Source organism: Chlorocebus sabaeus, chromosome 13 (genome assembly GCF_047675955.1).
Source record: "Chlorocebus sabaeus isolate Y175 chromosome 13, mChlSab1.0.hap1, whole genome shotgun sequence".
NCBI classification, from domain to species: domain Eukaryota; kingdom Metazoa; phylum Chordata; class Mammalia; order Primates; family Cercopithecidae; genus Chlorocebus; species Chlorocebus sabaeus.
In genome coordinates, this window is record NC_132916.1 from 35153748 (window position 1) to 35166700 (window position 12953).

The 12953-nt window shown below is 44.0% G+C and overlaps 1 protein-coding gene and 1 non-coding gene across 3 annotated transcripts; both read left to right on the forward strand.

Moving 5' to 3' along the window:
- The first annotated feature begins 259 nt into the window (after positions 1-259).
- GTF3C6 (general transcription factor IIIC subunit 6) lies at positions 260-9238 on the forward strand. 2 transcript variants are annotated; one of them, XM_008007314.3, is made up of 6 exons: positions 268-418; positions 761-841; positions 2032-2095; positions 2184-2228; positions 4023-4136; positions 8876-9238. In XM_008007314.3, exons 1-6 carry the CDS (start codon positions 365-367, stop codon positions 9154-9156), a joined length of 639 nt encoding a protein of 212 aa, XP_008005505.1. In that variant the 5' UTR covers positions 268-364; the 3' UTR covers positions 9157-9238. The 2 variants fall into 2 exon arrangements, with proteins under 2 accessions (XP_072878515.1, XP_008005505.1); XM_073022414.1 differs by lacking the exon at positions 4023-4136 and having other exon boundaries at positions 260-418.
- Positions 4783-4886, forward strand: LOC119625560 (small nucleolar RNA U13). Its single transcript, XR_005241750.2, has one exon. It is a non-coding gene; the product is annotated as a small nucleolar RNA U13 (small nucleolar RNA).
- Positions 9239-12953: the final 3715 nt, after the last annotated feature.

Sequence of the window (12953 nt, forward strand, 5' to 3'; positions counted from 1 at the left end):
GCCTTGCCAGTCCTCCCCGACAGCGGGACCGGGAGCCCGGCGACTCCCTAGATCGCAGGGCCTGTCTTGCGTGACCGACAGCGCTCCGCTGCCTACGGCAGCCTAGCCCCCGCCCCTGCTTTCAATCACTAAGCAAGGAGTGGGCCGTGGCGAGTCTCCACGCGAGCACCAGCGTTCTCCGCGCCCGTAGCCACCCGCCCACCGGAAGCCGACATCTTGAGTTCTGGCAGGAGCGGTTTCCGCGGCGAGGAGCGGAGTGGCAGGAACCCACTGAGCTGCTCCGCGTAGGAGCTGCTGCCCGCACTCAAGATGGCGGCTCCTGGCGGGCGTGGCCAGTGACTAGGAGGCGAGACGCCAAGGGACCATGGCGGCGGCCGACGAGCGGGGTCTGGAAGACGGAGAAGAGGAGGAAGAGGAGGTAGTAAGCGCTACGCCGAAAGCCTGCACCGCAGTGGCGGTGATACCTGTGCTGGCCGTGTGTGGGGAAGGGAGTCCGGGAGCTGCGGGCGGGAGGGAGGCCCCGACGCTCCTCACCGGCTTCTTGCTCCTGGGCACGCGGAGCCGGGCGGCTTGGGACCTCAGCCCTAATCGTCACCCCGTACTTAGGATGGGAAGTACCGGGAAGTTACCTTAGGTAGCGTCGTTTCCTCTTGCTGAAAACAGGGTCCGGTTTTCACAAAGGTGGGATTTTTGGCTTTTGCTAATTGCTCCCTCTTGCCTGCTCGCGTGCTAGCATGTTAACCCCTCTTTCTTTCACCAGGAGCAGTTGGTTCTGGTGGAATTATCAGGAATTATTGATTCAGACTTTCTCTCAAAATGTGAAAATAAATGCAAGGTTTTGGTGAGTTTTCTAGACTTGGAGGGATTGTTCTAGAGTTTCTTAAATGTAAAACAAGAATGGTGAAATACCTGTCCACAAGTATTGATGTATTTATTTCACCTTACAAAGCAGTAAACTCTAAGGATAAGAAGTACACTAAGTATAATTAATTAATATATAATTAAGTGTAATGTAAAAGTACAGGGGTACTATGGGAGCAGATAGGAGAAAATGGCTAACTTTGCTTGCTTGTTTGAATGTGTGGCTGAAGAGAAAGTTACAGATTTGGGGGAAGTAACATTGTGATATGGAACAGTACATATATTCCTATAATCTCAGCACTCCTGTAATCTCAGCAGAGGTGGGAGGATCACTTGAGCCCAGGAATTTGAGACCATCCTGGGCAACATAGCGAGACCCCCTCTCTACAATAATAATAACAATAAATGACTGGGCGTGGTGGCTAACGCCTGTAATCCCAACAGTTTGGGAGGCCGAGGTGGATGGATCACGAGGTCAGGAGTTGGAGATCAGCCTGGCCAGCATGGTGAAATTCCATCTCTACTAAAATACAAAAATTAGCCGGGGATGGTGGTGGACGCCTGTAATCCCAGCTACTCAGGAGGCTAAGAGAGGAGAATCGCGTGATCCCTGGAGACGGAGGTTGCAGTGACCGAAATCGCGCCACTGCACTCCAGCCTGGGCAACAAAGGGCAAAACTCCATCTCAAAAAATAAAAATAAAAAAAAATAATAAATTAGCTGGGCATGGTGGCATGCTCCTGTGGTCCCTGCTGCTCAGGAGGCTGGGGTGGGAGGATTGCCTGAACCCTCGTAGTCAAGGCTGCAGTGAGCCATGATCATGCCACTGCATTCCAGCCTGGGTGACAGAGCTAGACACTGTCTCAAAAAATAGATAGATGACAGATAGATAGACTCTTTGCACTACTGTTGACAAAACTTCCTCTGTTCTTAGCTTACTTTTGAAGAAGATGCTGATTGAAATAGACCTTGTTACTTGAGTATGAATTAAGTAGTCTTCAAGTTGTAGCTGCTGTGATCAGAGCAATTGTAGTTTATCCTTTACTTGGTAGGACAAGATGCTCTAGAGTTTCTCCAGTTTTGGAGATTAGTTTCCTTGGTAGCAAGGTTTATAATGTTGAAGTCTTTTTCTAATCATGTTTTTTTTTATGATCCTTTATTCTGTTGTAGGGCATTGACACTGAGAGGCCCATTCTGCAAGTGGACAGCTGTGTCTTTGCTGGGGAGTATGAAGGTAGGAGGATGTCAGATAGATGGAACTCTTTCTGATATGGGCCTTTCAGAGATGGTAGCTCTTCTCAACAATTTGTATTTTTCTGTAGATACTCTTGGGACCTGTGTTATATTTGAAGAAAATGTTGAACATGGTAAGTGATTACTAGCCCAGCCCTTTTTAATATGAACTATTTCAATCATACTTAAGCATAATAAACATTAAATATCTCATGTATCCATTGTCTAGCTGTATCATATCCTACCATTTTCCCAAATGTGACTCAGATTATAGTTTAAAAAAAAACATGCCAGGCTGGGCCAGGTGGCTTAATCCTGTAATCCCAGCACTTTGGGAGGCCAAGGCAGGCAGATCACTTGAGGCCAGGAGTTCGAGACCTGCCTGGCCAACATGGCAAAACCCCATTTCTACTAAAAATACAAAAATTAGCTGTGTATGGTGGCATGTGCCACCCAGCTACTTGGGAGACTGAGGCATGAGAATTGCTTGAACCGGGGAGGTGGAGGTTGCAGTGAACCGATATCGTACCACTACACTCCAGCCTGGGCAACAGAGCTAGACTATGTGTCAAAAACAAACCCATTCCAGATACATTTGAAGTCCTTCTATGCCCATTTCCAAACTTATTTCTCTCCCTTTGTCTTCAGAGATCATCACTCTCCTGAATTCTTTTTTTTTTTTTTTGGAGACAGAGTCTCACTCTGTCACCCAGGCTAGAGTGCAGTGGCATGATCTCGGCTCACTGCAGCCTCCACCTCCCAGGTTCAAGCAATTCTCCTGCCTCAGCCTCCTGAGTAGCTGGGATTACAGACGCCTGTCACCACGCCCAGGTAATTTTTGTATCTTTGGTAGAGACAGGATTTCACCATGTTGGCCAGGCTGGTCTCAAACTCCTGACCTCAAGTGACCTGCCTGCCTCAGCCTCTCAAAGGGATCCTCTCAAAAAGATTACAGGTGTGAGCCACCGCTCCTGGCCAAGGAATAAAAGAAGGGCTACTTCACAGGCAGAGCAGCCTACTTTCTAAAGTATGATATCAATTTACACTCACAGTAGCAATGTATGGAAGTGTCTGTGCTTCGTATCCTTGGCTCAAGGGCCTCATCTTCCCTCCTGCCTAGGCATAAAGTTTTCTGAAAGTTTCAACTCCAGGCAGCAGGTTGGCAGCAATTTTTTTTCTCAGCCTGTCATGATTGAGAATGTCCCTACTCCACACTTTGGCTTCAGGTAGTAAGTCTGACTTTGGTCCTTCATTTGAGTGGTAGAATTTTAGATCCCAATACGCTATAGGGTAAAATTCCTGGCCCCAATTTCTACTTCAAGGATGAAGCCTGTTAGACCTGTGGGTTTAATCTCACTCATAACTTTGTGTTTCTGACCTCTGAAGTTGTTTGTTACTTTTGAATCCAGTTGTACTTTCAATTGTTAATGTATTTTTTTTTTTTTTTTTTTTTTTGAGACAGAGTTTTGCTCTTGTTGCCCAGGCTGGAGTGCAGTGGCACAATCTCTGCTCACTGCAACCTCTGCCTCCCGGGTTCAAGCAATTCTCCTGTCTCAGCCGCCCAAATAGCTGGGATTACAGGCATGTGCCACCATGTCCAGCTAATTTTTTGTACTTTTAGTAGAGACGGGGGTTTCATCATGTTGGCCAGGCTGGTCTCGAACTCCTGACCTTAGGTGAACCACCTGCCTCAGCCTCCCAAAGTGCAGGGATTATAGGCATGAGCCACTGTGCCTGGCCTGTTAATGTATTTTATCTGTTATTTTTCTATGCTTGGAGCAGGAGGGATGAGTTATACCTTGAATTTACTACACTGTCTTGACAGGAAGTAGTTTAATCTGATTCCCTACACTGGAATTATTAAGGCTTCATCTTTGTTTTATTTGATAGCACAAGCAGTATAATAATGGAGTTCATTTCTGTTCTAGCTGATACAGAAGGCAATAATAAAACAGTGCTAAAATATAAATGTCATACAATGAAGAAGCTCAGCATGACAAGAACTCTTCTGACAGAGAAGAAGGAAGGAGAAGAAAACATAGGTTAGTTCCCTTATTCTCTGAAAATAGGTGATCCAGTACTGGCTTTGACAGTGGTACATTGATGCCAGGACACTCCTTGTACTTTTTAGTAATAACTATACATGATTTTTGCTTGTTTTTTTCAGACAGAGTCTTGCTCTGTCACCCGAGCTGGAGTGCACTGGCACAGTCTCGGCTCACTGCAACCTCCGCCTCCTGGGCTCAAGCAATTCTCTTGCCCCAGCCTCCTGAGCAACAGGGATGACAGGCACCCATCACCACGCCCGGCTAATTTTTTTAGTAGAGACCGGATTTTACCATGTTGGCCAGGCTGGTCTCAAACTCCTGACCTCAAGTGATCCACCTACCCTGGCCTACAAAGTGCTGCAATTACAGGTGTGAGCCACTGTGCCTGGCCTCATAATATGTTTAATATATTAAAATGGAGGGTGCTCCACGTAAAGTACCAAGCATAGAGTTAAAATTCAGTTGAACGCTCATATAGCTGAGGGCATTGGGGACGTAGAAATCTTTTATCTGCTTGGCATTGGAAATGACTGAGGAGTTTTTGAAGAAACTTGATATCTAAGCCCTAGGGAATTCAGTAGTGCTTCTCTCTCTCTCTTCTCCTTCCCCCTCTCCCCTCTTTAATTAAAAACTTCCTTGTACCTTTTTGTAGTTCATAAGCATGATGATTATGTTTTTACATTCATGTATAAGATGTGCCTCCCTCAAACCTTGTTATGATGTCAGCATATTACCTGTCTCATGTGTGGGGGGAAAAAACTTCCTTGTAAGTAAAGTGGATATGATCACAATAGTTCTCAATTCCCAAGCTGAAATCCCTTGGAAACTTTTGGCAGTTGCAGCAGCTTTCAACAGGCTCACAGCTGGAAAAAGCTGGCTTTTTTTTTTTTTTTAAAGACAGTCTCTTTCTGTCACTCAGGCTAGAGTATAGTGGAGCCATCTTGGCTCACTGCAACCTCCGCCTCCTGGGTGCAAGCGATTCTCCTGCCTCAGCCTCCCAAGTAGCTGGGGTTACAGGTAGCTGGGATTACAGGCATGCACTATTACACCTGAATGATTTTTGTATTTTTATTAGAGACAGGGTTTCACCATGTTGGCCAGACTGGTCTTGAACTCCTGACTTCAGATGATCAACCTGCCTCAGCCTCCCAAAGTGCTGGGATTACAGGCATGAGCCACCGCCCCTGGCCAAAAGCTAGCTTTAAATGTGGGGGAGACTCTAAGACCACAATTGTTAGTCATCAGTCTAAGTAGTTTTTATTATTATTATTATTATTTAATTATTTTATTTTATTTGAGACAGGGTCTCACTCTGTCACCCAGGCTGGAGTGCAGTAGTGCAATGTCGGCTCACTGTGACCTCTGCCCCCCATCCCCCTACCTCAGCCTCCCCAGTAGTTGGGACCACAGGCATGTTCCACCATGCCTGGCTGTTTTGTTTTTGTTTTTGTTTTTTCTTTTTTTTGAGATGGAGTTTCACTCCATCGCCCAGGCTGGAGTACAGTGGCGTGATCTCTGCTCACTGCAGCCTCCACCTCCCAGGTTCAAGCAATTCTCCTGCCTCAGCCTTGTGAGTAGCTGAGACTACATGCACATGCCACCATGCCCAGCTAATTTTTGTATTTTTAGTAGAGACAGGGTTTCACCATGTTGGTCAGGCTGGTCTGGAACTGACTTTGTGATCTGCCTGCCTCAGCCTCCCAAAGTGCTGGGATTATAGGCGTGAGCTACCGCACCCGTCCTTCTTTGTATTTTTAGTAGAGATGGAGTCTCGCCATGTTGCCCAGGCTGGTCTCGAACTCCTGAAGAGACCACTGTGCCCAGCCTTTCTTTTTCTTCTGACGTTTTTCTTTTTTTCTTTTCTGGAGACAGAGTCTTACTCTGTCCCCCAGGCTGGAGTGCAGTGGCGTGATCTCAGCTCACTGCAACCTCTGCCTCCCGGGTTCAAGTGATTCTCCTGCCTCAGCCTCCTGAGTAGCTGGGATTATAGGTACCCACCACCACGCCTGGCTAATTTTTAGTAGAGACAGGGTTTCTTTATCTTATTTTATTTTTTGGAGACGAGTTTTGCTCTTGTTGCCCAGGCTGGAGTGGGGTGGTGCGATCTTAGCTCACTGCAACCTCCGCCTCCTAGGTTCAAGTGATTCTCCTGCCTCAGCCTCCTGAGTAGCTGGGATTACAGGCATGCACCACCACGCCCAGCTAATTTTGTATTTTTAGTAGAGAGATGGAGTGTCTCCATATTGGTCAGGCTGGTCTCGAACTCCTGATCTCATGTGATCTGCCCACCTCAGCTTCCCAAAGTGCTGGGATTACAGGTGTGAGCCACTGTGCCCAACCTTTTTTTTTTTTTTAAATAGAGACAGGGTCTTACTATGTTACCCAGCTGGTCTCAACCTCCTGGACTCAAGTGATCCTCCTGCCTCAGCCTCCCAAAGTGTTGGGATTACAGGCATGAGTTCTTAATTTGCATCCACTTATTCTTCTTCACTTGCTGGTCACCACATACTAGAGACTTTTAGACTAGTGCTTCTTTCACCTGAAGTAGACATACGTTTGTGGAGTTGAAAAAAACAATAATTTGATGGTTTAAAAGTTCACTGCTCAATAACATATATGAAACTCTAGTAAGATTCTCATGATGAGTATTTATAGCTTAACAAGGAATAAACATTTGAAGGTACATTGATCTTACAAAATTCATTACATCACCTATATACAACTATATAATAAACCCTTGTTCTTATTATGTATATCCCTGAACTATCCCTTTTTAGGCACCTTGTAATAATTATAGGAAGAAAGTGGTACTAGGTTCTAGAATAAACTTAAAAGGCTGACATGTATCATAAGCTTAGCTATCATTGGGATATTCTTATTAAAGGAAGTTACGAGTTTCCTCTTCGTAGTCTTTAATAATCTGACAGATCTTTGGGAATATTTGGGTGTTTTGTTTAGTCAAATAAATGAGCAACCAACAATTCGAGTCTGCATTAGTTATCTACTGCTGCATAACAAATTACCCCTAAACTTAACAGCTTAAAACAACAACAGAAAACCAGTATCTTACAGTTTCTGTGAATCAGGAATTTGGGAGCAGTTTAGGTAGGTAGTTCTGGCTCCAGGTCTCCGATAAGGTTGCAGTCAAAATGTTATCTAGGCTGCAGTCATCTGAAGGCTTGACTAATGCTGGAAATCTGATTGTAAAATGGCTTATTCATCAAAGTAAATTCAAGATTTATTTTGGTTGTTGGCAGGAGGCCTCAGTTCCTTGCCATGTTGTTCTCACAGGACTGTTTGAATGTCCTCCTGATACGGCAGCTGGCTTCTCTCAGATAGAGTATTCCAAGAAAACAAGGTAGAAGCCACAGTGTCTTTTATGAACTAGACTTAGAAGTCACAGTCTTGGCTGGGCACGGTGGCTCATGCCTGTAATCCCAGCACTTTGGGAGGTCAAGGCAGGCAGATCACTTGAGGTCAGGAGTTCAAGACCAGCCTGGCCAACATGGTGAGACCCCCATCTCTACTAAAAATACAAAAAATTAGCCAGGTGTGGTGGCATGCGCCTGTAATCCCAGCTACTCGGGAGACTGAGGTGGGAGAATTGCTTGAACCCAGTAGGCAGAGGTTGCAGTGAGCCGAGATCACGCTATTGCACTCCGGCCTGGGCGACAAAGCGAGACTCTGTCTCAAAAAAAAAAAAAAAAAGAGGTCACAGTCTTGTCATTTCCACAATATCTTACTCAGTGTGGGACAGGACTACACAGGGGCATGAATACCAGGAAGGTGAAGATCATTGGGGACCATCTTGTAGGCTGGCTACCAAACACAGCTACATGCTGGAGGCAAAACAGAACAGAGAGGAAGTGTGACCCTTACCTTCTAGGAACTTGCATTCTAAAGTAAATTACATTGAAACAGACATGGATGAATATGAGTGAACATCAAATTCATTCTATTTTAAGTATTATGCTAAATAACAGAATAAAGGATAGCTTCAAGATTTTGAGCCTGCCTGACTAGGAGAATGATGTTATTGCAGGAAAAAAATATGAACATCTGTAGTTGAAACTGAATTGGAAGAAAAAGGACTAATAACCAGGTGCAGTGGGTCATGCCTGTGATCCCAGCACTTTGGGAGGTGAGGCAGGTGGATGGCTTGAGGTTAGGAGTTCGAGACCAGCCTAGCCAACATGGTGAAATTCCGTCTCTATTGAAATAAAAAATCAGCTGGGCATGGTGGCACACACCTGTAATCCCAGCTACTCGGGGAGCTGAGGCACAAGAATTGCTTGAACTGGGGGGCGGAGGTTGCAGTGAGCCAAGATCATGGCTGCACTCCAGTCTGGGTGACAGAGTGAGACTTTGTCTTAAAAAAAAAAAATTGTAGAGTAGTGGTAAGTTTCCTTGAAGGCATAAGATGGCAGAGAGTGCTCAAATTATATTTCATAATGAGCTGAGAACTGAACTCTGGAAAAAGGCATGGAATAGTAATTGAGGTTGATAACTTGTAGTGATTTTGATGGTACCTACCTAATAGGCGTTCCAAGGTCTCTAGAGAAGATGGAAAATATATTTTATCAGTAGTTACAGACACCATATTCCTTGATTTATGTTGGGCTTTCAGTTTGACATGTATTCATATGATAGAGATTTAAATTAAATAAAAATATACTTCACTAAAATTCATTTTTTCTTTCTTTTTGGTTTATTTCTCATCCCTTCCAAATTAGGTGGGGTGGAATGGCTGCAAATAAAGGATAATGATTTCTCCTATCGACCCAACATGATTTGTAGCTTTCTACATGAAAATGAAGACGAAGAAGTGGCAGCTTCAGCCCCAGATAAATCTTTGGAATTGGAAGAGGAAGAGATTCAAATGAACGACAGTTCAAACCTGAGTTGTGAACAGGAGAAACCAATGCACTTGGATATGGAAGATTCTGGTCCTCTTATTGATATACCTTCTGAGACAGAAGGTTCTGTTTTTATGGAAACTCAAATGCTGCCTTAGAAATCACTCCTAGATGAAATTTTTCTCATAATAACTTGTCAAGAACTTTTTAGAGTTCTTACATAAAAATAATTGCTGTGTAGCTTTCAGTCTTTTAACATTTTTTAGTATTTTATCGGCTATACACACACATCCAGTCATAACACAACTTATTTTACCAGAATCGTTTGGGACCAGACATGAATTGGATTTTTAAAATACAGTTTAGGCTGGGTGCAGTGGTTCATACCTGTAATCTCAGCACTTTGGGAAGCTGAGGTGGGAGGATCACTTGAGCAGCCTAGGAGTTTGAGACAATCTGGGTAACATAGGGAGGTCCCATCTCTATAAAAAATTTTTTTAGAATTAGCTGGACACAGTGTCGTGTGCCTATGGTACCAGCTACTGGGCAGTTGACCTGGGAGGATGGCCTGGGACTAGAAGTCGAGGCTGCAGTGAGCTGTGTTTGCGCCTCTGTACTCTCGCCTGGGTGACACAGTGACACCCTGTCTCAAAAAATAAGTAAAATGAAATATTTTTAAATGACTTTAGGGACCCTTCTGAGTCCTTTAAATTCAAGGTTTTATTAAGTATATAAAGTTTTCCTTGGAGGCTGTCAAAAATTATTACAAAGTCAGTGACTTAACACAAATGTACTGTCTTACAGTTTTGTAGGTGAGAAGTGTGGCACAGGTCTTACCTGGGCTAAATTCAAGGTGCTGGCAGGAATGCATTCCTTTATGGAGGTTTTGGGTTGGGGGGCAAATCCATTTCCTTGTTTGTTTAGTTGTTGGCAGAGTTCAGTGCTTTGCAGTTAAAGGATCAAAGTCTTCTTTCCTTGTTGTCCATTAGCTCAGGGTCATTTCTAGCTTCTGAAGGCTGCCTTCGTTCCTTGGCTCATGATCCCCTTTTCTTCAGAGCCTGCAATAGTGGGTGAAGTCCCTCTCCCATTTTGAATCATTCCTGTTACTTCTTCCATCATCCCTCTCTCTGACCTACCCTTCTGTCTTCCATTTCCACTGTTAAATGTCTACTTGATTACTCTGGGCCCACTTGGATAATCTCCCTATTTTAAGGTCGATAATTTTTTTTTTTTTCTTTGAGACAGGGTCTCGCTCCGTCACCCAGGCTGGAGTGCAGTGGCGTGACCACAGCTTACTGCAGCCTTGAACTCCCAGGCTCAAGCCATCCTCCACCTCAGCCTCCTGAGTAGGTGAGACTACAGGCATGCACCACCATGCCAGGCTGTTTTTCTTTTTAACTTTTTTTTAAGAGATGGAGTCTCATTATGTTGCTCAGGCTGGTCTTGAACTCCTGGGCTTTAGTGATCCTCCTGTCTTGGCCTCTCAATGTGCTGGGATTATAGGCGTGAACCACTGCATCCCACCGAAGGTGTATAACATTAATTCTGGCCAGGTGCAGTGGCTCACACTTGTAATCCCAGCACATTGGGAGGCCGAGGTGGGCAGATCACAAGGTCAGGAGTTTGAGGCCAGCCTGGCTAACATGGTGAAACCCCGTCTCTACTAAAAATACAAAAATTAGCCAGGTGTGGTGATGCACACCTGTAATCCCAGCTATTCAGGAGGCCGAGGTAGGAGAATTGCTTGAACCCGAGAGGCAGAGGTTGCAGTGAGCTGAGATTGCGCCATTGCACTCCAGCCTGGGTGACAGAGTGAGACTCCGTCTCGAAAAAAAACCAAAAAACCAAAAAAACATTAATTCCATCTGCAAAGTCTCTTTTGCTAGATCATTTAATATACACAGGCATTAATACTAGAGATTAGGGCATGGAAATCTTTGGGGCTATTTTTAATCTACAATAAGTATTTTATCGAGAAAAAGAATTTTGAAGTGCTTAAGGATAAAGGAACAATTCCACATATTCCAGATGTAATTTTGCTCCTTTCCCACTTGAGAAAGATTATTGGAATTCAGCTGTATTCGTTATTTTATTATGGCAGTAAACTAAATCTGTGCTAGTTTATATTTTTTAAGTAAATTATTCACACCCTTTGATACTTTGTTACAGGTTGAGCTGTGTAAAACTGCCAATATTTGATTGTTTCCAACTACAAAAAACAGCAATTTCCTGTAGTTTAACCTAGTCCCAGTAAGTTACATACCTCATGTTAATTACATCTCACAATTGGTGGAGATATAACTATTTTAACAGATTAGAGAGCTCATGTTCTAGGATGAATAATTTTTTTTTTTTTAAATCAAGTTCTGGCTCTATCACCCAGGCTCTAGTGTAGTGGCACAATCTGGGCTCAGCAACCTCCGCCTCCTGGGCTTAAGCCATCCTCCCACCTCAGCCTCCCTAGTAGCTGGGACTACAGGGGTGTGCGACCACACCCAGCTTATTTTTGTATTTTTTGTAGAGATGGGGTTTTGCCATGTTGCCCAGGCTGGTCTCAAACTCGTGAATTCAAGTGATCCTCCTGCCTTGACAAAGTACTATAATTACAGGTGTGAGCCATCATGCCTGGCCCAAAGAATTTTTTTCTTCAAAAAGTTTTATATTTAATTGGAAAATGACTTATCTTGATAAAAAGCATTTTCAAATCATAAGCAGATGATTATAAGCATAATCTTCCCATGTCTATATGACTTTTTAATTTTTTTACTTTTTTTGAGATAATCTGTCACTCTTGTTGCCCAGGCTGGAGTGCGGTGGCACGATCTTGGCTCACCACAACCTCCACCTCCCAGGTTTAAGCGATTCTCACACCTCAGCCTCCCAAGTAGCTGGGATTACAGGCATGTGCCACCATGCCCAGCTAATAATTTATGACTTTTTTTAGTCTCAGTTTTTATTGACAGCTTATTGTTCCCCCTGTATGTATGTATAGGAGAGAATGCTCATTGCCTGACCCAATTATCTGTTCTCCTTTTTTTGCTTTGTATCAGAATCCCAGAATTTATTCAGGTTAGCAATGTGCCTAGCTTTCCTAGCAGATACATGTGGTCATATGACTAAGTTCTGGCATTGACATGGAATAAGAAGTGCTGAGTGATGGAAAAAAAGAAGAAAAAAAACAAGTGCTGAGTGGTGCTTCTGGGACTTCCTTAAACTTAAAGGCTTAAAAGGAAGCAGGTGGGCTCATCTTCTGTTCCTGCTGGAACATGGATGTGGTAGCTAGAGCTCCATCCAGGATTCTTGGACTTCAAAGTAACTTTGGAAATAGAAGCCAAGAATGGCAGAGCAGCAATATAGAAGACTGGGTCTTGATACTGAGAGATTACCCTGGACTGCTATGAGTAAAGGGTTAATAAAACCCTTTCTTTTTTCCCGTCTAAATGACCTCGAATTTCGCTTTCAGCACTGTTTCTCTGGAAACCTACTAGGCAAGGTAATAATGGAATGTCAGCTGTAATATTAGGCAATATTGTTTATGATTAAAAATGAGCCCTTAGCTGGGCGCGGTGGTTCACAGTTGTAATCCCAGCACTTTGGGAGGCCAAGATGGATGGATCACTTGAATCCAGGAGTTTGAGACCAGCTTGAGTGGTTTGGCAAAATCCTGTCTCTATAAAAAACAAAAAAAGTAGCTGGGCATGGTGGTGTGCGCCTGTAGTCCCAGTTACTTAGGAGGCTGAGGCAAGAGGATTGCTTGAGCCTAGGAGGTGGAGGTTGCAGTGACCCGAGATCACACCATGCCACTGTACTACAGCTGTGGCAGAACCTTGTCTCAAAAAAAAAAACAAAAAAAAAACAGACACCTTATTGGTAAATTGTTTGGACCAGGAAGAATAACACGTACTACAAATGCCCACTGGAAAACATGGGCTTTGGAATTCCTTAAGTGTGGTGT

Bases quoted from the DNA above. Each gene is read 5' to 3' on its own strand.
- GTF3C6 (XM_008007314.3), top strand. From the start codon at position 365: ATGGCGGCGGCCGACGAGCGGGGTCTGGAAGACGGAGAAGAGGAGGAA. The intron at 419-760 runs GTAGTAAGCGCT...TTCTTTCACCAG, and splicing joins GAGAAGAGGAGGAAGAGGAG to GAGCAGTTGGTTCTGGTGGA. The intron at 2,096-2,183 runs GTAGGAGGATGT...ATTTTTCTGTAG, and splicing joins CTTTGCTGGGGAGTATGAAG to ATACTCTTGGGACCTGTGTT.